The sequence below is a fragment of the Chanodichthys erythropterus genome, chromosome 10 (assembly GCF_024489055.1).
Source record: "Chanodichthys erythropterus isolate Z2021 chromosome 10, ASM2448905v1, whole genome shotgun sequence".
NCBI classification, from domain to species: domain Eukaryota; kingdom Metazoa; phylum Chordata; class Actinopteri; order Cypriniformes; family Xenocyprididae; genus Chanodichthys; species Chanodichthys erythropterus.
In genome coordinates this window covers 47,074,562-47,097,697 of record NC_090230.1, presented here as the reverse complement: position 1 = coordinate 47,097,697, position 23,136 = coordinate 47,074,562, and the positions used below count along the sequence as shown (strand labels likewise).

The 23,136-nt window shown below is 36.5% G+C and overlaps 2 protein-coding genes across 2 annotated transcripts; one reads left to right on the top strand and one right to left on the bottom strand.

Moving 5' to 3' along the window:
- Positions 1–2,083: 2,083 nt before the first annotated feature.
- hephl1b (hephaestin-like 1b) lies at positions 2,084–15,063 on the bottom strand. Its single transcript, XM_067397120.1, has 19 exons — positions 14,897–15,063; positions 13,311–13,555; positions 12,397–12,609; positions 10,816–11,013; positions 10,368–10,622; positions 8,699–8,870; positions 8,477–8,616; positions 8,227–8,358; positions 7,930–8,135; positions 7,625–7,769; positions 7,054–7,266; positions 5,232–5,439; positions 5,018–5,157; positions 4,772–4,900; positions 4,488–4,594; positions 4,115–4,334; positions 3,702–3,841; positions 2,319–2,481; positions 2,084–2,224 (listed from the first exon to the last, which is right to left on the bottom strand). Exons 1-19 carry the CDS (start codon positions 15,061–15,063, stop codon positions 2,148–2,150), a joined length of 3,270 nt encoding a protein of 1,089 aa, XP_067253221.1. The 3' UTR covers positions 2,084–2,147.
- Positions 15,064–18,279: 3,216 nt separating this feature from the next.
- On the top strand, positions 18,280–22,645 carry LOC137029689 (E3 ubiquitin-protein ligase TRIM16-like). The gene is made up of 6 exons (XM_067399337.1): positions 18,280–18,917; positions 20,242–20,337; positions 20,489–20,722; positions 20,954–21,104; positions 21,267–21,326; positions 21,410–22,645. The coding sequence occupies exons 1-6, from the start codon at positions 18,330–18,332 to the stop codon at positions 21,943–21,945; spliced, it is 1,665 nt and encodes a 554-aa protein (XP_067255438.1). The 5' UTR covers positions 18,280–18,329; the 3' UTR covers positions 21,946–22,645.
- Positions 22,646–23,136: the final 491 nt, after the last annotated feature.

Below are 23,136 nucleotides of genomic sequence, written 5' to 3'. Positions count from 1 at the left end.
GTCACGGACGAGAGGAGGTGATATGCTGAATTGCAAAATGTAGCCTAGATAAGATTGCAAAAACAAAGAAACAACTTGTGTTATCGTCAGAAGTCAACAAAAACAGCTCGAAGTGTCTGAAATAGTGACGCTAAAGGATGTTACTTCGTACTGTTTCACTCACAAACCTCTGAAAAAAAATCCATGGTAGCCTAACACTGTTTTCCGACAAACCATAGCTACAAGTTATCCTTGGCTAAAAAATAACCCTCTCAAAACCAGGTTATGCTGTACATTTGGTCTTTTTGGTGGTTGTTGTTTTTTGCCAGAAAGGCGTTATGCTTTTTATTGTTTTGTTCGTGTCATAAACATGCCAGTTTTCAGCAGTACACACCCGGTCACCCTGGTTACTGGAGATACCGGGTGTAAATCAGGTTGTTATCCTCGAAACACGTCGCCCTCATGTTATTTACCAGAAGAGATTTTGCGCGCGGTCGTGTGCGCGTTCTCGGAAACCCGCACTGACAGGCGCAAAGCAGTGACTGGGTATTACTTTCAATCTACTTATAAACCTTGATACAAACATTAAACATAACTTTTCTGTAAACAACCTTTCAGACTGCTGCATTAACGAACAGAAGTGTGGTGTTTTCGATTATATCTTTACATGACAAAATCTTATTGATCACCTTAATCAGCTAGCCTATCACTGTCATATCAGTATGAATGATAGCTGTCAGACACGTACAAAAAGGTTAATCATGTGAAACATACAGTCTGTAAACTATTTAAACTATCTATTTTTAATCTATTTTCCAATTATTCACTTAAAACAGCAATGTGTGTTAAAGAGCTTGTCTATTTGAATGAGCTTTGCATTCTTTCCTATAGTGAGCTAATGGCTTTTTCAAGTATGTGATCAATGCTTTATCACTGTAAAGAGTAAACGCTTGATCATGGGGTTCAAGCCTATTATCTTTGCAAAACACAAACATAGTTTTGATAAGGAAATTGGAACCATTCACAGATGTTGACTAGTATCGTAAGAATTTACTTAAGGACTTTAAAGTCAAATGTTTACTGACAAGGTTTACATGTTTACATCATAATCCTCAACTGGGCACTGGTTACTTAAAGCCTACGTGTTAAACTACATTCATTTGAGAGCTCCAAGCTTTGAGCTCAAAACTAGCACATCAAACGAACCAAGAGGAACAAAAACAACTGCTCACTCAGTTACATAATCTCCAATCAGCTCACACTTGTTTTTCACTTTAACGCCGTCCTCTGTGGTTTCAGTTCCTTCTCACATTGGCCTAAAGGAGCCTTGTGAAATTTATGACTTTCCTTATAACGTCAGTAACAATAAGGTAGATCTTTAAATGAATAACTTCAAATGAAACTGAAAGCAAATGCTCATTAACATATCTTTGTCCTAAGTTGTCTTAAAGGAAATTCTCTCACTAGGTGGTCTTGCAGTAAGTTTCACATTTGAATGTTGATAGTCGTTTTATTTTGACACACATATATAAAACAATTTACTTGAGAATGAATGGTGAATGATTTGGTTGAAACTTAAGAAGTACAAATAAGCATGCTATTTAACTTTTTTCTTTTAATTTACACCACTGTTCAAAAGTTTGGGATCTGTATAATTTTTAAAAACACTTTTATTTAGCAAGGGCGCATTAAACTGACCAAAAGTGACAGTAAATCATTTTCAGTGTTACAAAATGCTGTTCTTTTAAACTTTACATTCGTCAAAGAATCCTGGAAAAAATGTGTCACAGTTTCCACAAAAAAATATTAAGCAGCACGTCTGTTTTCAAAATGTTTTTTTGAGCAGCAAATCAGCATATTAGAATTATTTCTGAAGAGTCATGTGACACTGAAGACTGGAGTAATGATGCTGAAAATTCAGTTTTACCATCAAATGAATAAAATACATTTTAAAATATATTCAGATAGAAAAGTTTTAATTGTAAAGTTGTATTAATATTTTACAATATTACTGTTTTAATGTAATTTTTATCAAATAAATACAGACTTGTTGAGCATAAGGGACTTTAAAACATTAAAAAACAAATCACACAGGCCCCAAACTTTTGAATGGTACAGTGTGAGAAATAAATCAGCTGAAAGTGATTAAATATATGTCCACAGAAAGATCACCATATCAGTCTGAACATGAATGTTGTGACCAGTAACCAAAGGATGCTCAAATCTCTCCTCACAGTGCCACCACCTGGGAAAGAAAGAACCACAAACATCACATCACTAAACCGTGAGTCCACTTTTATGATGGACTAATCCAATAAACCTCTAAAGCTGTTGCTCACCTGATCGAGGTTTAACGGTAAACGTTGTCTCCATTCCAGCACGGATGTGGTTGGCAACGTGACAGTGCAGAAGCCATGTTCCATTGACTTCTGCCACCATCTCCAATGTCTGAAATGCTCCTGGGATTAGGTCATACACATCAGTACGGTGAGTCTGATCTGTCTGATAAAAGCAGTTTGACTCATTATAATGGTTGAGTTTCACACGTATATATAATCAGATTATAAAAATTATACATATTTGGAGGGCTCTAAGCTTGGTATTTGGCCCGAACCCAGAGTACTCCACCCATATCCCTATAGGAACAGCGGGCATTCAGACGTAAACACGGAAGCCTTCACTGTGCTTATTGTGGCAAATATGTAAGGATAATGATAGGGAAGAAAATATATTGTTGAATAAAGTTTTTATTTTGAATTAAGTTTTTTTTTTTAGTTTTTGCGCACACAAAGTATTCTTGTCGCTTCATAAAATTAAAGGTGCCCTAGAACAAGTTTTTACAAGATGTAATGTAAGTCTAAGGTGTCCCCTGAATGTGTCTGTGAAGTTTCAGCTCAAAATACCCCATAGATTTTTTTTAATTAATTTTTTTAACTGCATATTTTGGGCAATCATCAACTATGCACCGATTTAACGCGCGTCCCCTTCAAATCATGCGTCCCCAAAGTTCACACAGCTAATATAACCCTCAGATGGATCTTTACAAGATGTTCATCATGCATACTGCATGCATGCATGGGATCATGTGAGTATAGTATTTATTTGGATGTTTAGATTTGGACACTATTGGAGAGATTTATAAAGAATGAAGTTGTGTTTATGAATTATACAGACTGCAAGTGTTTAAAAATGAAAATAACGACTCCGTGTCTTCGTGAATACAGTAAGAAACGATGGTAACTTCAACCACATTTAACAGTACATTAGCAACATGCTAACGAAACATTTAGAAAGACAATTCAGAAATATATGAACTCTTGTTATTCAACTATGCCAAGGTAAATTAAATTTTTGATTCTAGGGCACCTTTAAGGTGCAGTCCGCGTGGACTATTTTAACAACGTCTTTAGTACCTTTCTGGACCTTGAAAGTGGTGATTATATTGCTGTCTATGGATGATTCATATATCTTTCGGATTTAATCAAAAATATCTTAATTTGTGTTCGAAGAACGATGAACGGAGGTCTTGCGGGTGTGGAAGGACATGAGGATGAGTAATCAATGACAGAATTTTTGGGTGAACAAACCCTTTAATAAAAAATAATTTGGTGTATGAAAACTGCAGAACACATTGCAGTAATTTTATTGAAAAGTAATTTATTCTATTGCATCTGAATGTGAATATAATTGTATATATAATAGTTATAGGCTCATTTCTAAACCTTGTATGTGAAGGTCTCCGCATGAAAATGGACAGTGTGTATGTCCACTTCATTGCCCATCCCAAACAGGTACCAGACCACCTTGTCGCCTTCCACCATTTCCAGCCCATGAAGGTTTGCATAGAGCTTCCCATTGATCCCTGTCAATAGTGAAACAATAGTAAAAACATGCAGATTGGAATCATGTAATTCTGCCCGAGAAAAAATGAGAATTATGTACAGTGATTATTTTTCTTATGACATCTGTCATTTATAATTATTTATACTCTGATGTGGAACAGGGATAGTGAATACAATTCATCCATCATATATCAAACAATGCCTTCTAGTGGTCATAATTTGACTTTTTACTTTTTAGCATTTTATAGCAAAATGCATAGGGTTGATTTGCATATACTTGCGACCACTCTCACCATACATCTTGTTGCTTTTCTGAAACTCTGCATCTCTCAGAAGAGGTTCTGAACTGTTGTAGTAGGACTGAATGTTTTCTTCCAGATACCAGGATTTATTCTCATCAAACATCATAAAGAGGAGAGCAAATTCTCTGTCCACATCAGTTCTCTGTCTGGCCTTGTTCAATACATCTCTCCTGCAGATTATTAATGGCCCAATCAGACCACTGGCTGTGTCCTATAACATACCACAAAAGCCAAAATAAATTAATAAACAACAATTTATTTTATTGTTGTTATTCAGAATTAATCTGTTTAAATTCCTGACTGAATGTAAATAAAAATAATAATGAAGGAATTAAAACTCTATTTTTGATACTAAGAGCTTTACCATAACAAAGTCCACAGCTGAGCGGTAGGCAAAAGCAATGCAGTTTGGATCAGACACGCCTGGACCGGATTTCTCTGGAATCATCCACTGGTATTGAGTCATATTTCCTGCAGTAGAGAGTTTCATTTGCATTCACAACAAGATGTGTCACATGTATAATGGGGAAATCTAGCAGATTTCCATTTAAAGTCAGATAATGTTCAAAACACAGTCCCTGAAGGTGTCTTTTTTCAGGTGAAATACTAAGGCAAGAGGTGGATGTTTCATCTTTCATCTTCCTCTACCTGGCATGACAGCTTCAGGTTTAGAAGTAGAGGTTCTGACTCCATGTGCTTGTATTGAGTAGGGATGGCTCGCTTTATTCATGAATGTGATCAGCAAAATCTGGCCAACTTCAGCTCTAATTATAGGTCCTATAAAACACACACACACACAGATTACCCTTTTATTCATTCTTTCAAACGAGAAAAGCTGATGTTCAAAATATTTTTAAATAAAGGCAGAACAAAATTGTGAATATTATAAGTCACCAAAAATCTCCAAGTGTTTCTCTTCAGGCTGCCTCAGTTTTCTTGTCCTGAAGGTGGAGTCAGTGTATTCTCGATAAACTGCTTTCTTATACCTGGAGCCCAGTCTGTTCTTTCCTGTCCCCACAAACAAACTGCCAGGACTGAGACAAGAATCTGGTTACCAAAGCCATTAAAACGCTGCAACAACAACAAAAGTTGTAGTACATAAATCTACCTTTTCTCTTCAGTCGTGTTGAAGTTCTGCAGTTCCCAGGTGCGATCAGGTGAGTAGTCCCACTCCATCTCTTCAGCACAGATGAAATACTCCACTATCTGAGACCTTAACACTGAGGGCTTCTTATTCCCTGAGCCCATCACTTTATACAGCTGTCTCATCCCACCAACATAGTGATCAGAGACTAGACAGCTCACCTCAAATACCCCTGCAACCACAAGAAAATATATTATTAGTTAAAATAACTGTTTTCAGTATATTTTCAAATGTAATTTATTCCTGTGATGGCAAAGCTGAATTTCCAGCAGCCATTACCTCAGTCTTCAGTGTCACATGATCCTTCAGAAATCATTCTGATATGCCGATTTGGTGCTCTTATTATTGTTTATGTTGAAAACAGCTGTACTGCTTAATATTTTTGTGGAAACTATGATTCAAAAGTTTGGAGTAAGAAAAAAAATTAATACTTTTTTCCTGCAAGGATGCACTAAATTGATAAAACAGTAAAAACATTTATAATGTTACTTAAGATTTCTATTTTTATGTTTCCACAAAAATATTTATTGTTTAGTGTGTATATGCTTCTTCTGGGACAAATTATTAGGAAATATGGTTTGGGGTATCACTTTTATGTTGATGACACCCAAATTTACATCAGCTCCAAATCTGATCCTACTCTCACCTCAACAATTCTTTCAGAGTGTGTGCAGGAAATAAAAACATGGATGCACCATAACTTTCTAAAATTGAATTGTTCTAAAACAGAGGTCCTACTCATTGGCACACCGGTGGTTATTCACAAGGGTAGCAATCTTAATTTGATTATGGATGACAATGTAGTACTTCCATCTGCTCAGGCTCGTAACCTTGAAGTGATTTTTGACACTCATCTGACACTAGACTCTAACATTAAGAGTATCACAAAATCTGCTTTCCATCACCTCAGTAACATTGCAAGAATTAGGCCTTTCCTCACTCCACCTGACGCTGAAAGGCTTATTCATGCAGTTGTTACTTCTAGGATTGACTACTGTAATGCACTATTCATTGGTTTACCTGCTAAATCAATCAAACGTCTTCAGTATATCCAGAATTCAGCAGCTCGTGTTCTCACATATACTTCATCACGTCAGCATATCACAGGTGTGCTTCATAGTTTGCATTGGCTTCCAGTACAGTCACGTATTGTTTTTAAAACTCTCACATTAACATACAAAGCTATACATGGAACAGCCCCTTCTTATATTTGTGACCTAGTGACCCGTTACACGCCTTCTCGTTCCCTTCGGTCTGCTGACTCCCTTACTTTTCAACAGCCTCCCTCTAGATTAAAATCTATGGGGGAGAGAGCTTTTTCTGTTGCTGCACCCAGGTTATGGAATGCGCTTCCCGTTGCTGTTAGAGATGCTCACACACTAGCCAGTTTTAAGAAGCTGTTAAAAACTCATCTTTTTAAAATTGCTTTTATGGACTGTCATTAATATTCTATTGTGTTGTACTGTAATGATTATTTTAGATTTTTAGTTTCTACTTTGTATTACATTTATTGTAGTTTTTGTATTTTATTTGTTTGTAGCGCTTTGGGTTCGAGAAAAGCGCATTATAAATAAAATGTATTATTATTATTATTAAGCAGCAAAAATGCAGCACTGTTTTCAACATTGATCATAAGAACCATTAATAATAATTGAGCACCAAATCAGAATAATCAGCATAAAGGATCATGTGACACTGAAGACTGAAGTAATGGCAAATTGATATATATATATATATATATATATATATAATTTGCTAAAATAACATGGCACTAGGTCATACTGACCACTGACATCTGGTTGCATGGACACAGTGACTGCAGTGTGTGGGAACAGGCTCAGCGTGTCACGTGTTGTGCCCTGTCTCTGGAACGTGTTGCCTTGGAAGTAAATACCATGCATGTCTATCTCTGTGCCAAGTCCCATGAGATGCCATCTGACCCTGGACTTCATATTCATCTCAAGGCCAGGCAGGTTCCCGTACATAAAGCCATTCACAGCTGCATTACACACACACAAATAAAACAGGTTGTGCAAGAATTGGTTGTGAAATTTGAATCTGATTTGAAGCTGATTTGTAAAATTAATAGTTGACCATTACACTGTTGACCAAAAATATGTTTCATTTGTCAGTTTACCGCTACATCTCGTCCATAGCATGCATATGTAAAATTCTTTGTAACCTTCGTTTGCACATGTGCCCCAAATAGGCTGCAGTTGGGCCGAACTACAACGTGCTGCAGGTCAGGTGATTTATCTCAAATAAGTCATAGTGCGAATAAGTCAAGTTCATGGTCAGATATGTATACCAAAATGAAGCATTTCCCAGGCAGACAGCAGTAAGGTGAGTGTAAATACCATGCATTTTATTGCTCTCCTCAAACTCCAAATTCTCTACGTCTGATTCATTGGTGTCATAGGTTTCAATGTTCTGATCCAAGTACCAGCTGAGATTTTCATCTAACACAGAAAACAGCAGAAAAAACTCCTGATCCACGTCTTTCTGTAAGAAAAATCATATTACATATAAAAAGTGATATTGTTAAAATTATTTTAAAATAAATTGATGGCTGATTTGCATATGGGTCAAGAGGACAGTTTGTATGCAAATTATTTTGAATCTCTCCTTTTATTTATTGCTACATATTTGAATCTCATATTACCTGAGCACCATTGGAATTCAGTGCATCTTTCTTACACACCAGCAGGGGGCCTGTAAGACCAGCATTGGTGTCTCTGACTGGATCACTGGAGGAGAAGTACAGGTAGGAAATACAGGGTGGGTCACTTTCAGATGGTCCCTCCTTCAACAGCCACCTGTAGGTGAACGTTTCTCCTGGCTGAACCTGATATCCTCTCCTCTTTATACCTACAATACATTAAAAGATGTTCAGTTCTCTGGGACAAAACAAACCTTTTGATTGACATAAATTAGCCAGATGGTGTAAAATAAGTCTCACCATCTTGATAAAAGACACCCTCAAAGGGTTTGTTGTACTGGAGACCATGAGACTGGATGCTGTAGCTTCTGTCAGCCTTGTTCATAAACGTCACCTGAAGAGTGTCTCCAGCCTCAGCCCTCAGAACTGGACCTACAGGCACCATGATGTGACAGAAAGGTTTGAATCGTTTTTTTGTTTTTTTTTATCTAACCAAGGTTTAAAATGTTATTCATATTACAATGATTTAAATCCACATGAAGAGGCTTACCCAAAATGCCTAGATGAGTTTCAGCACTAGTTCGTTTTCTCCTTATAGTGAAACTCTTATCTGTATATTCTCTGTACACCGCTTTCCAATACTTTCCACCAAGTCGGCCACCATCCATCCCAAAGAACAACTCTGAAAAGCTAAGGACGACCAAGAATTTTACTTTGAATTATTTGTCATAAACTCTAACTTTCATAAACTAATTATAATTAGATATTCAACCTTCCAGGTTTCGTCAGCGACTCATTGGTCAGTTTATCCATCCCTGAAGGTGCGTAGTCCCACCAAACCTTCTCAGCAGCAATGAAATACTTCCTAATTTTCCCACTGAGAGGAACTGTGGAGTTTATTTCATCCTTGCAGGATGAGACTTTGAACAGAGCCTGCATACCAGCTGTGGAAGACAACATAGAAGAGCCCTATCACCTTCTGTGTAGGCTTTAAGCATATAAAGCTCCTTGAAGATATAGACAATTTTGGTAAAAAATTGTTTTTCTAAATGCTAAAATTCATGTATTGTCTGGGTGGTCTAATTCAGGGGTTTTCAATCTTTTAGATGTCAAAGAACCACAAATATAATCATCTTCAGGGGGCAGCTATATTCATGTATGAAGACCCAATTTATACTAATCTAAATAGGTATACTCTAAAGAATGCTGGGTTAAAAACAACCCAAGTTGGGTTGAAAATGGACAAACCCAGCAATTGGGTTGTTTTAACCCAGCGGTAGGGTTAAATGTTTATTTAAACCAACTATTGTTTAAAAATTACTGTATTGCTTAATTAAAATTAACCCAAAGTATGTTGGAAATGAACATTTATTAATGTTCAATGAATAATTATTAAACAATAAACATTTATTAAATTGCTTATTAATAAATTTATATTAATAAACTATTAAACTATTAAATTTAGCTTAGCTTAAGCTTATTAATAAACATTCACCTTTTGTCTATTATTGTTGTCTCTAATTGCATCTTTTTTTAATTTCTCAACTATTTTGGGTTCATTTTAAGCTAGCCATATAGCAATTTTTAAATAATAGTTGGTTTAAATAAAACTACCCAGCAGGTTGGGCAAACATTCAACCCAACCGCTGGGTTAAAACAACCCAATCGCTGGGTTTGTCCATTTTCAACCCAACTTGGGTTGTTTTTAACCCAGCATTTTTTAGAGTGTATACTATACTATACCAGTATAAAATATTATTTGGAAAATATTTGCGCTCTTTAATGCCCTTGATTGCTCGCCTACCTCCCATGCCAGAGACACAGGTTAGAATCCCGCTCGGAGCAGGTCCAGTAGAACCGGAAGGGTTATATTGGCGCCGTGACCCGGATAGGAGTGAGGTTTAGGGGGGTGAGTGTAACGGAGGCCAGCTAGTAAGAGCTGTGTGAGTAAACCTCACTCCTCTGGCCTCAAGAGGCACACTAGAAACCATCATTTTTAATGTCCTTGTTAGTTCGCCCGTCTCCCAAGCCAGAGACACTGTTTTGAATCCTGCTTGAAGCAGGTCGAGTAGAACCGGAAGGGTTACATTGGTGCCATGACCCAGATGGGATTGAGGTTTAGGGGGGTGAGTGTAATGGAGGTCAGCTAGTAAGAGCTGTGCGAGTAAGCCTCACTCGAGGCACACTTGTGACTGATGTTAGAGACTTCGGTCTTTTGTGTCCTTGTTAGCTTGCCTGCCTCCCATGCCGGAAACGAATCCCGCTCAGCGGGTCAAGTAGAACTAAAGGGGTTACACTAATAATGTGCGTCCTCTAATCTAGATTATACATACAATCGAAAAGCCAACTGGCTATTTTTAACTGAAAGGCAGAACTTCCATTACTACAATTGCCTTATTATTTTATCCTGTTATCAGAGAACATGCTTTCTCAAAGTTTACCTTTCAGATGATCGTTGACTTGGCAGTTCAAGAGCCATGTCCCTATTGTCATAGGGACCATCTCTGCAGTGGCAAAAGTGGCAGAAAACAGACTCAGGACATCCATGCGGTGCCCGCGGTCCAGGAGTGTGTGTCCGTGGAAATAAACAGAGTGAATGTCGATCTCGTTGCCCATGCCAAAGAGATGCAAAGCAACCCTGTGGTTTTGGCAAAACTCAATGCCTGGTAGATTGCCGTACATGTATCCATTTATGGCTAAAAATGGATAAAAAAGTACTCAGACTCAAATTGTGTGCATCAACTATGTCGGTTTACAAAAAAATCTCTAGGTTCATGAATTTTCATTAAAACTAACACACCACACCACTCATTTATTTAGCTTTTTTTCTTTAACATCTGGACAGCCACATTTTCATACAGTTCATACAGTCAATTGTCAGGTATGTACCATGCATCATGTTGGATTCCTGGAAATCTTCTCTTGCAGGATCCACACCATCTGGATCAAAGCAGAACATCTGGATGTTCTCTTTTAGGTACCAGCTGATGTTTTCATCCACCACACTAAACATAAGGATCAGATCCTGGTCCACATCAGCACGTTGTACTTGATGGTCGTCTGAAGTGGATACAGCATGCAGGGTTCCTGAGGGTGCCATTTTAATTTGGGAATCAAAGGATAAGGTAAGACAAAAATATTTATTTAGCTAATAAAGAAAAGCAATTTTAAATTCAGTGCAGAGGTAAACATTTTTTAAATTAAAATATATTTGTGTTAATTATATATAATTATATGCATTAATATACATTTTAATATTAACATTAAATGCATTCATTTCAATTTAAGGAGGAACATAAATAGGAAATGTTCTTTATCATAATAATATTTATCAATTGTAGTATTATTGTTGTTATGATCACCGTCTGTTCCTGTCAGTTCCCGGACTACATTACCCATAATCCTCTCTGCCAATCACCTGCACTCACTCCATCAATCACTATCACTAATCACCACACCCAGCTGCAGTACATTAACAGGACTATAAAGGACTCACACTCACACCACCAGTTTGCGAAGTCTTGATTCCTAGTGACAATTCTGAGCGTTCCTTCTATCCTGTCTGCTTGTGTTTGATCTTGCCTGTTCCTGTTTCTTGACCCGTTGCTGCCTGTCCTGACCCTTGCCTGTTATACTGTTCTGTGAATGATATCCGCCTGTCCTGACCATTGCCTGCACCCTGATTACGATCCTGCCTGTCCCTTGCTGTTCTCGTCTGCTCCTGATTGACCCTGCCTGTACGACATTCTTAATAAAGCTTGCATTTGGATCTTACCATGACTCCCGCTTCGTTACAATTGTACTGTAAATAAATAGGAAATTCAAGGTAACTTAACTCTGATAAATAGATTACAATGCCTACAAAATATATTATTATTATGATTTTTTTTATTTAATTACATTTATAAATTGTAGCATTATTGTATTGAAAATAAAATGAAATTAGGAAATAAAGGGGAAATTCAACTTAACTTTGATAAATAGATTTCAATGCAGAAGTATTTTGACCATTAAACAACTATGCAAATTTTGATACTTAAAAATCCTTCACTGAAAGTGGAACTAAAAAAAATTAAGAATTATTAAATTAAAAAGAATTATTCTTACCAAAAATGTATTTTTTAAATTCATCCCAGAGGGAAAAAATCCAGAAGTGTATCTTATATATATTTTTAATATATTAAATGCACCCATTTAAATTTAGGGAAAAACATAAAGAGGAAACATCCTGTACAATAAGGACATTGATAAATGATAGTATTATTGCACCTAGTTGACCTTTATCTAAGATGCTTTAGCTGTGTTTATATATATATATATATATATATATATATTTTTTTTTTTTTTTTTTCATAATACAATTTTAATAATAAAATGTAAAAATATCACAGGGAGTTAAATTTCAGTGCAACAGGCATGAATATAGGGCTAGTATTGCAAGGAATTAATATATAAGAATGTCTGCTTTACCTTTCTTACAGGTGAGAAGGGCTCCAATAAGCCCAGAAGAAATGTCTTGTGAGGCGCTGACATGGGAGTGGTAGGCCCAGGTTAGGCAGTTGGCGTCACCCGTTTGAGGGGCAAAATCTGGCTTTACAGTCCAAGTATAGGTGTAGTTTCCCCCAGGTGGAACCCCGTCATCCTTCTTCAGAGTGTCTGAGGTTCCGTCTGGATACAGCGCACCTAGTGCAGACAGGATTTGATATCAGTTGAAAGTCCACACAAGTAAAAGCACCTTTAAAATGATTAACCATATACTCTGATGAGCCAAAACATTATGAACAGTCACAGGTGATATCATTGATCATGTCCTAACAAGGCCGCGTCTGGGTAGATTAGATGCTAACAAATCAGTTCTTATAATCAATGTGTTGGATGCTGGAGAAATGGGCTGTAATAAAGATCTGAGTGACTTTGTCAAGGGCCAAACTGTTATAGCAAGGCGACTGGGTTAGAGTGTCTCTGAAACGGCAAGGTTGCTCCCGGTCAGCAGGGAGTCGAGGGAGTGTGATGCTTCTGGGCAGTATTATTCTGCTGGGTCCGGCCATTCATGTGGACCTAAGTTTGACACGTGCCACTTACCAAAACAGTGTTGCAGACTAGGTACACCCCTTCATGACAATGGTGTTCCCTAGTGGAAGTGTCCTCTTTCAGAAGATAATGCACCCTGCAGGAATGAGCATCTGTGGGATGTGCTGGACCAACAAGTTCAAAGTCTTGGTGGCAGATGCCACAGGACACCTTAAGGGGTCATGTACAGTCTGTGCCTCTGCGGGTCGGTGCGGTTTTGGCAGGATGTGGAGGATCACCAGCGTCTTAGGCAGGTGGTCATAATGTTTTGGCTCACGTATGTGAGTTGAATGAATGAGAAAAAGAGGTTTTACCTTCTGAATCTTTTGCATAGAAGACACCGTGGGGATGCATGGAATAACGTCTGGATGCGAAGTTCTTCAGGTGCACGATGATGATGTCATGAACCTCTGCCCTCAGTACGGGGCCCAGATAGCCCAGCCAGGTGGGTTTGGGGATCTCTTGAGAATAAGAAGCATCTGTGTACTGCCTGTATATCGCCTTTTTGTACACACTGCCAATCCGCTTAGACCCGCGCTGCAGAAATACTGATGCATACCTGGCCACAAGAAAGATGAGGAGTTTTATAATGTTTTTTCCACTATTATTATAATGGGATGATAATAAATGGCAGAGATTATTGGATAATTTTAAAATGAACTAAAATTAGAAAATAAATATGAAATTCAAAATACCAATAGATTACATTCTTTATACCAAAATGGTTCTATTCAAGGAGAATAATTCATAAAATTTAATTAAAATTAAGAAAAGGTTCTATATAGAACCTTAGGCTTCTTGGCCCAATTTAAAAACAAAACTTTATACCAAAATGGTTCTATACAAGGAGAATAATTCATAAAATTGAATTAAAATTAAAAATGAATTGAAACAAAATGATCCCATGAGGAGAACACCTAAAATGTTTTATGAAGCACCTGACAGAATCCTTTAAGGTTCTATTTAGAACATTTTCTTAAGAGTCCAGGTTTTTGAAGGGATGCCATAGAAGATCCATTTTAGGTTCCCCAAAGAAGTGAATAGTACTTAAAACATAGTTTTTTTTGTTTTTTTTTGTTTTTTGTTTTCTAAATATAAAGAACATTTTAATAATCTGACAAACCTTTTTTTCAACGTTTTATATGGACCATTAAACAATTTTAGATAATTATAAATTTCTAATTACTGAAACTCAAAAATGCAAAGTTCACAAAAAACAGGCCACTACTTATGAATTAGTAAAAAAGGCATAGAAAAATTAGGTTTTTATTCAGTGTGTGAATCTCAAGGATGACAGTGAAAATGTCCTGGGCACTGGTACAAGGAAGAGTAAACTATCAAATATCAAATACATTCATCCAAATGAACACAGCTATATCAATTACCAGATATTATCTAGAAAAAGACAGTCCTCAAAACTGTCTGGGTAAACAAGAGACTTGTGAGAGCAGCCACGGAAAGGATATAGTTCATTTAGGAAGAGAGTAAAGGTGCACCAGCATGCATGACGATGCCACAAAAAAAAAAAAAAAAAAAAAAATCAAAAAGAATCAAGTGACGGCATGTCTGGAGTTTCCGAAAAAAAAGAAAGAAAAAAAGAAGTAGAAAAGGCAGTCCTGATTTTGTGGGGTTATAGTCTAAGGTTTTATTTTTTGTGTGGTGCAAATATAACACTGTCCACATCTTAAACACCACTGTCTAGATGACACCACACACACACACACACACACAAAAGAATAAAAATCACAGGGAGCTAAATCTCATTGTAAAAAGTGATATACACATGTAAAACTTTAGGAAGATGTAAAATAAATAAGCATTAAAATATATATACACATTTCATACATATTTACACAATCTCAGATGAATTACTTGTAATTAATGAATATATAAATCTCACTCATCCGCTGCAATAGGTTTCCCATTAATCAGATTCTGGCCGCTTGGTGCGTAATTCCAGTTTTCCTCTTGAATCCCAATGTAGAAGGTTCTGTTGACTCCAGACACTTGTGCTATCACAGCACAAAAGATGTTTAAGCTTCTCAAACATTTCCAGAAAATAACCATAGTCTCAGGGACTCAAATAATTCTTAACAGGAAAGTTCTGTGTGGTCCCTCGTTATTATGTGACAGCAAAGCAATTGAAGATGACCAGTCATGAGCCATGATAACAGCCTACAGGGATTCACACACCCATGAAATTCATGGGAAGCCCTTCCCTGCCAGAAGAATCCATCTGAGACGGCTCGCTGTAATATGGTAGCTAGTTTCTAGTTGGTCATTATCTGATTCAAGCTGGTCATTAAAACTGGTAAACTGGTAAACCATCTTGGAAAAGCAATAAAGTACCAGCTAGTCACACCAGTTTAAAGTGGTCAAGATGAATTTTGGAACATGTTAGCTGGGCAACCAGTTAACAACCAGTTTGCACCAGTTAATGACCAGCTAGAAACCACAGCTATCATGTTCCAAAACACAGCTTTTGGATTTTTCAACAGAGTTTTAACACAAAATGGTATGGTTTGAATATTCATGATTGCATTTTTGAATCAGTGTAAGAATTTGACCTATCTCAATAATAAACAAAGATAATTGCTATTATAGCCCTACTAAGTGTGCATTTAGCTAAACCACTGTATATAATAGTATATATAAAATAAATAATTCAAGTGCCATCCATACTTTTTTTGTATGATTCCCCATGATCCTGCTATCTCCATTATTACAAATATTGATAAATAAAATTGATATCCAACATTTTTACAACACAAATATTTTCTACAACACAGCACATTTCCCCCATAAGAATAAAACCATGCTGTAGTAAATCATAATTATGACATAATTTGACATATTAATTTCATAAATTGAAATTATGAGATACTAATTCATAAGTATGAGATTAAAAGTCAAAATTATGACAATTAATATGAGATAAAAAGTCATAATTATGGCAAAAGTCAATATTATGAGATAAAAGTAAAAAATGACAGTGACTTTTTATCTTATGATTTCAACATTTTGTCATTTCAAATTTTTGTCATAATTATGACTTAGTATGTCATAAATTAGATTTTTTTTTGTAATAATTATGACTTTTATGTAGGTTTATTGTAGTTATACTATAATTATAATAAAACTAAAACCATAAAAAATCTGTTACTTGAAATAAAGTAAATGTTAAACTAAATAAAAATGAAATATATAAAGCTTAAAGGTGCTAAAGAGGATGTTTTTTTTATACATTTTTGCAATATAACTTGAAACTGTCTTTACCAACTGATAAAAGACTATTTATTAGGTGCACTGAAAGGAATAATATTAATATACATCATCTGTGCACGAGGTAGGGCCTTAAAAACATCAGCCAATCGTTTACGCGATCATCGCATAAACGATTGGCCCTCTGGCTTGTCAATCACTGCCATGACGTTCCTTGTGAGAGACGAGCACGGCTGCGCGCTCCAGTAACTTTCCACACTCCACAGGCGCCGCATGCAATGTTTTTGTCAGGAGACAGAGGTAACAACTGCAGATTATGAGTTACCTGCGGTGAGTCCGACATAATGAATCCACTAACACGACACAGCGAATGCCGGTGGTAAACACTCGTGTTCCAATACTCGTGCACGAGTTTTGGGAGGCGTTCCCTCAAAATGAGCTGTGAAGGAGGGGGGTTGTTCTTACGCACAGTGGCGGTTCTACATTGAAATACACCCTGGGCGAGACCCCTTTCGAGTGCCCCCCCCCCCCCAACCCCCACACACACACACACAAATAACAAACAAAGTTCTGCACAAACAGTTATATTTTGTTATAACAACATAAGTGGTAATTTCTCAATTGCACAAATCCTTCATTAGAAAGCCAGACTTAAGAGAATTAAGTTATTAACTATTGCAATTTAAGGTGCACAATTTCCACCTCCAACATTGCCAAAGGACAATGAACACCATTCTGCACAAAATATGAGTATAAGTTATCAGAACTTAAATAAATATACACTATATTAATATATTACTGGGCTGCGTTCCAGTTCGGTTTAGACACGCTCTCGCGAACTTCCCTACACACTTCCCCTCGGGGGAATCCCTGCCGCCATTTTGAAGTGCGTTCCACTTCGTGAAGTGGACGAGGGAAGTTTATATGGACAGACCCTCGCTCCCTCGATTTTGACCGAGGGAGCGAGTCTACTTCATATGTACACTTCAGGCAGCTCCATAACCCACAATGCAACACGATTGTGACGTCACCGCATATCGCGTTTATTTTACCCCACCACAAACAACTCTATGATATATTAATTATTTTTTAAACATTTAAAACACACATATATACATATAGAATGCTGTATTCAACAATTTTGTAAGGGGAAAAAATAAATAATAAATCAGCTCCATTGCGGATTCCAAGTGATCAAGGGCTTAGGACGTTCCAGTTCAGCCCATACAAAGGTTCCGCCAGAAGTGGGCACTCGTGCAACGTAAGCAATGATGTACATCCGAGTCAACGAGACTGAGTGAAGTTAGCGAGGGAAGGGCATTTAAAAACCGAACTGGAACGCAGCCTTGGTGTGGATCCCCCGTCCCCGTCAACCCCCCCGCCCTGTACGTTCCATTTGAGAGAGACCCAGAGGTGAAATGTCGCCCGCGCCTCTCGCCCCACCCCCTTTTACACTTCTCTCACAACACACAGCTTCTGTGCATGGTACATTTTCAGCAAGCAGGGGCGCCGGCAGCTGCAGGGAGCGCCAATTTGCCAATTCCACACACAGTGAAATTACGCATGCGCTCATTTCAAAAACTCACTAACAGTCTTTGGTTTCTCAGTCGACGTAAAGATCCTCTTTAGCACCTTTAAACTTATTCCATTTATGCTAGTTGCCAAGGCAATTGACATTTCACATTTTCATTTGGTTTAGCCTCATGTAATAAAATAACTAGCTAAAACTGAAGGAAAAACTAAACAGACACTAAAAAAAAAAAGACATTCACAAAATTTTAACTAAAAATTAAATAGAAAATGGAAAATCTAACTAAACACTAATTCAAAATATCAATAAAAACTAAAATAGCTTCTCAACGTTACAAAAATAACAGTGCTTTTGTGTCATAATTATGATTTACCAAAAGCTTGATTTTTTTTTATTTATTTATTTAGCAGAAATAGCGACGTCCTGTGGTTGAATTTGCAGCATTGCAAGTACAGGCTGAGATACAATCCGCCCCCTACTGGGTGACGCCATACTTACAGTTTCATTTTCTCAAAAACAAAACAGGGAAAACGGAGAAAGCGGCTGTTCAGCTGTTATCTGTGACTGTGCATATGGTGAAATGGCAGAAGCCAGTATTTCAGTGGCTCCGGACCAGTTCTGCTGTCCAGTATGTCTGGATCTCTTGAGGGATCCTGTGGCCCTTCCCTGTGGACACAGTTACTGTATGATCTGTATTACAGACTGTTGGAATCGAGAGGATCAAAAAGGAGTCTACAGCTGCCCCCAATGCAGACAGACCTTCACTCCAAGACTTGTACTGAGGAAAAACACCATTCTGGCTGAAATGGTGGAGAAACTAAATGAGACAACACTACAACCTGCTACTCCTGCTCCTGCTTACTATGCAGGTCCTGGAGATGTGGATTGTAACATCTGTAGTGGAAGAAAACACAAAGCTGTCAAGTCGTGCTTGATGTGCCTGAACTCTTACTGCCAAACGCACCTTGAACAGCACGAGAATTTCTTCAAGAAACACAATTTGATAGAAGCTACCAGACGACTCCAGGAGATGATCTGTAAGAAACATAACAGGCCTCTAGAAGCTTTCTGTCGAACTGACCAGACGTGTATCTGCATGATGTGTGTGCTGGACAAACACAAAAATCATGAAATTAACACAGCTGCAGTAGAGAGGATATACAGACAGGTATGAACTTTTCATTTTACAAACTTCCAGTCAGAATTTCCAGTCATCCTGTTCATAGGTTTACAACCCACTGGCTCTCTTATCAGTGAATGTTTGCAGCTTTTGATCATCCAGGTAACAACACACACTATTAAGAATCAAGCATATAAACTTTTGAACTGGATCTTTTGTGTAAATTCAGTTATTATTATGATTTGGGGTTTTTATTTTTATATAGCCAAAATAACTGAGCACAACTCTATAGAAATGAACCAAAAATATAGGGGGGAAAACACGAAAAAGGAAAGAATCATGCAGGTCTTCTGATGGTTTAAATTTCTTCAAAGAACCAAGTTATCTTCTTCCACTTTTAAAATTTACCATTTTTAAAGATTTAGAGTAAATCCAAAATTCTTTCTGAAAAACAGAAAACAATGGCTTTGTTTTAAGGAACTTACAGTAAATGAATATAACATTTTCCCAAAATGAAAAATATTGTTCAGTAGAAAAAAATAAATTATATTAAATGTGTAGATCTTCCATTATTATGCCAAAAGTTATATCATTTTTAGAAAAAGAAGAAATCAAATTAATTGTTATTTTAAGCCATCCATATGTTAGACCAAAAGTCTCTAAACAGTCTAATTAAACAGTTGTACTAACTAAACAGTAAAAAACAAATGTACTGTTGTTTCAATTTCAGAATCACAGAAAGTACTTTTGTAATCAATATTAAATCTGAAGATGTTATTAATCTGAAAAATAGAGGAAACTGTTTAGTAGTTAAAAGGGCGGTGGGGGGTTGTCTGGCTATCACCAGACCAAGCTCAATTTAAAATTGAACATTGGTTTGGGGAGTTTGCTATGTTTTTCTACTACACAAGAGGCGTGATCAACGAGCATTATTCACGCAATTGGATAGTCCTTCAACCAATCAGATCAACAATCCGGGTGACGTACTTTGCAAAGCGACGCGAAAACTCTTAAAGTACACTTTAAATACCCGGATGATGCACTAAATTAACTGAAAAAACGAAGTGTGGAATGTTGGTAGAGAGATCATAAACCTATGAATCATAAATCATATTATTCTGCCCCACCAAGTTTTCGAAATGCATCGTTTTAGTTTTTACATCCCACTTTTTACATCCCACTCAAACGCTGATAAGATAAATGGTGTATGCTTAATTTCACGATAAGTGTCCGATTAATCACAATTTTTTAAATCGCGAATAATCGCACACTTATTGTGAAATTAAGCATACACCATATAAATATATATATATATTTTTTTTAAGGAAAGTTTTGATCTGTTGAGTTTTTGTCATTTTTGTTTCTTCAACAGAGGCAATTAGAGGAGAAACAGAGACAATGCAAGGAGGAAATCCTGCAAAAACAGAATAAGATGCAGGCGCTTAAAAAGGCTGTGGACTCTCACAAGGTGAGTTTTTAGAGGAGAATTGCTGGGAGCTGGAAAAGGCTTCTCAGACTCAATTAAGACTCAGCTCCATTCAGTCAGCAATCCAGTGTTGGGTCCTGCAGAGTCCCACAGTGGGTAGCATACTATCTGAGATCTTTGTGTGTCCTAACAGCGCTCTGCTCAGGCAGTAGTGGAGCACAGTGAGAAGATATTCACTGAACTGATCCTCTCTATTGAGAGAAGACGCTCTGAGGTCACACAGCTGATCAGAGATCAGGAAAAGGCTGCAGTGAGTCAAGCTGAAGGATTCTTGAAGAAACTGGAGGAGGCCATTGATTTTCTGAAGGAGAGCGATACTGAGTTGGAGCAGCTGTTACACATAGACGATCACATCCATTTCCTCCAGGTGACAGAATTCACTGAGATAACTTTATTTTATTTATATATATATATATATATATATATATATATATATATATATATATATATATATATATATATATATATTTTTTTTTTTTTTTTTTTTTTTTTTAGCAGTTATACAAGCATTATAATCTGTGTATCATTTAATCAGAGTTATCATTTGAAACACTGATCATTATTCAAGCTGTATCTTAATTTCCTTTCTGATTTCTAGAGTTCACAGTTCATCTTGCCTTGTTTTATCGTACCCAGCATCACTGTCAGTCCTCACCTCTCTTTTAGTAATATTGGAAAATCGGTCTCTCTCCTAAGAGGGAAACTTGAAGATTTCTGCAAAGAGGAGGTAGAACGGATATCTGCTAGAGGTAAAATGCTGCTGACATGATGTGTGACATGATGTAACTTACAGATATTTATTTATTGATATATTTATAATACTTATGTTCTATGAATGTTTAAATTGTTAAATGTACTGAATATATCTGATGTTTTCTTTAAAAAAATGTCACTTTTCTGCTGGTCTGTAGTAAAAAGCATCAAGATCACTGACAACGATAACCCCAAGACTAGGGAGGAGTTCTTACAATGTAAGTGTTTCTATCCATCCATCCACCATCCATGTTGTGTATTTCTTTATTATATATATTTAATTCATATTATTTTATTTCAGATTCCTGTCAGCTCAGTCTGGATCCAAGCACAGTGAATAAACACCTCTGTCTGTCTCAGGGGAACAGAGTAGTCACTTATACTAAGAATGCCCAGCAGTATCCTAAACATCCAGGCAGGTTTGATGACAGTCCTCAGGTGTTGTGTAGAGAGAGTGTGTGTGGACGTGCCTACTGGGAGGCTGACTGGAGAGGGAATTGTTGGGTGGGTATATCAGTGTCTTATAAGAGCATCAGCAGGAAGAGAAAGGGTGAAGATGAGGCTGATATTTTTGGATATAATGATAAGTCCTGGACATTGCAAAACACGTGCACAGGTCGCTTATTTACTCATAATTCTGTAGACAGTGAAATCAAAAAACCCCTATACTCCTCTAGAATAGGAGTGTACGTGGATCACAGGGCAGGAATTCTGTCCTTCTACAGCGTCTCGGACACAATGACCCTTCTCAAAAGTGTCCAGACCACATTCACTGAGCCCCTTTATCCTGGCTTTAAGGTTTTAGATGGATCAAGTGTGAAACTATGTGATCTATAATACAGTACGATTCAACAAATTGTATTATATCAATATTATATTATCAGTGTTTTTATTGTTAACAAAAACTGTTAAAAACTGTTGGTTTTGTTAAGTGAAATAAAGCTGAAATAAAATAAATTATAAATATTAGTAAAAAAAATGTAAACTTAGTGAAATGTTAAACAAAAAATTCAAAAAAAGAAAATAGAAATGCTGCCTTGGCAACTAACAGAAATGAAATAGGTTTGAGTTAAAGTACTAAAACTACTAAATTGAAATAAAAATACTTTAAATGTATATAGAAAAAAATGAAAAAGCACATAACATTATTACTAAAACCTAACTAAAAATCAAATTGAACACTGAAAATATAAAAACAAAAGCTAATTCAAACTATTAATAAATTCTATAAAAGTATATAAATAATACTTAAATAACATGGTATAATATCAATGTTATCACAGGTTTTGGCTGCATGATAAGCTGGTAATAGTAAGGTTAATTAGTATATATGAATATCAAATTAATGTTGAAGAAATACCACAACAACAGAAATGCATATGATGTTCTCTGGAAGTGGAGTAAAAGCTGTCAATGCAGTTCTTCACCATCAGTATGTATTTCAGTATTTTATCCCTGTCATTTTCTGCATTCACTTTGCCTTATAATAACTATTTGTAAATAAAAATGTATGTGAATGATTTCCTATTAATAAATTAACAAATAAATACAAAAAGGTTATTGTGTTATTTCAGTATTTAGTTTCCTTCTCCTCATGAATACACTCTTTAAATAAAGGATATTTTGAAATTTAATTCTTAGAAAAATGCATATGCCAGTGTTGTTGATTAGAAAAAATACCATAGTAACCATTAAAGCTGGCATGGAACAGAAGTTGGAATAGTCCTTGTGATGTATATATTATAATGTATGTATATTAAAGGTGCTAAATGTTTTGTTAAATACATTTTTGCAATATTACTTGAAACTGTCTTTACTAACTGATAAAAGACTATTTATTAGGTGCGCTGTAAGGAATAATATTAATATACATCATCTGTGCACGAGGTAGGGCCTTAAAAACATCAGCCAATCGTTTAAGCGATCATCACGTAAACGATTGGCCCTCTGGCTTGTCAATCACTGCCGTGACGTTCCTTGTGAGAGACATGCGCGGCTGCGCACTCCAGTAACTTTCCACACTCTACA

Bases quoted from the DNA above. Each gene is read 5' to 3' on its own strand.
- hephl1b (XM_067397120.1), bottom strand. From the start codon at position 15,063: ATGGTTATTTTCTGGAAATGTTTGAGAAGCTTAAACATCTTTTGTGCT. The intron at 13,556-14,896 runs GTGAGATTTATA...TCTTGTGGCCAG, and splicing joins AAACCTATTGCAGCGGATGA to GTATGCATCAGTATTTCTGC. The intron at 4,595-4,771 runs GTAGAGGAAGAT...TCTCTACTGCAG, and splicing joins ACCTGAAGCTGTCATGCCAG to GAAATATGACTCAATACCAG.
- LOC137029689 (XM_067399337.1), top strand. From the start codon at position 18,330: ATGGCAGAAGCCAGTATTTCAGTGGCTCCGGACCAGTTCTGCTGTCCA. The intron at 20,338-20,488 runs GTGAGTTTTTAG...GTGTCCTAACAG, and splicing joins AGGCTGTGGACTCTCACAAG to CGCTCTGCTCAGGCAGTAGT. The intron at 20,723-20,953 runs GTGACAGAATTC...TCTGATTTCTAG, and splicing joins ATCACATCCATTTCCTCCAG to AGTTCACAGTTCATCTTGCC.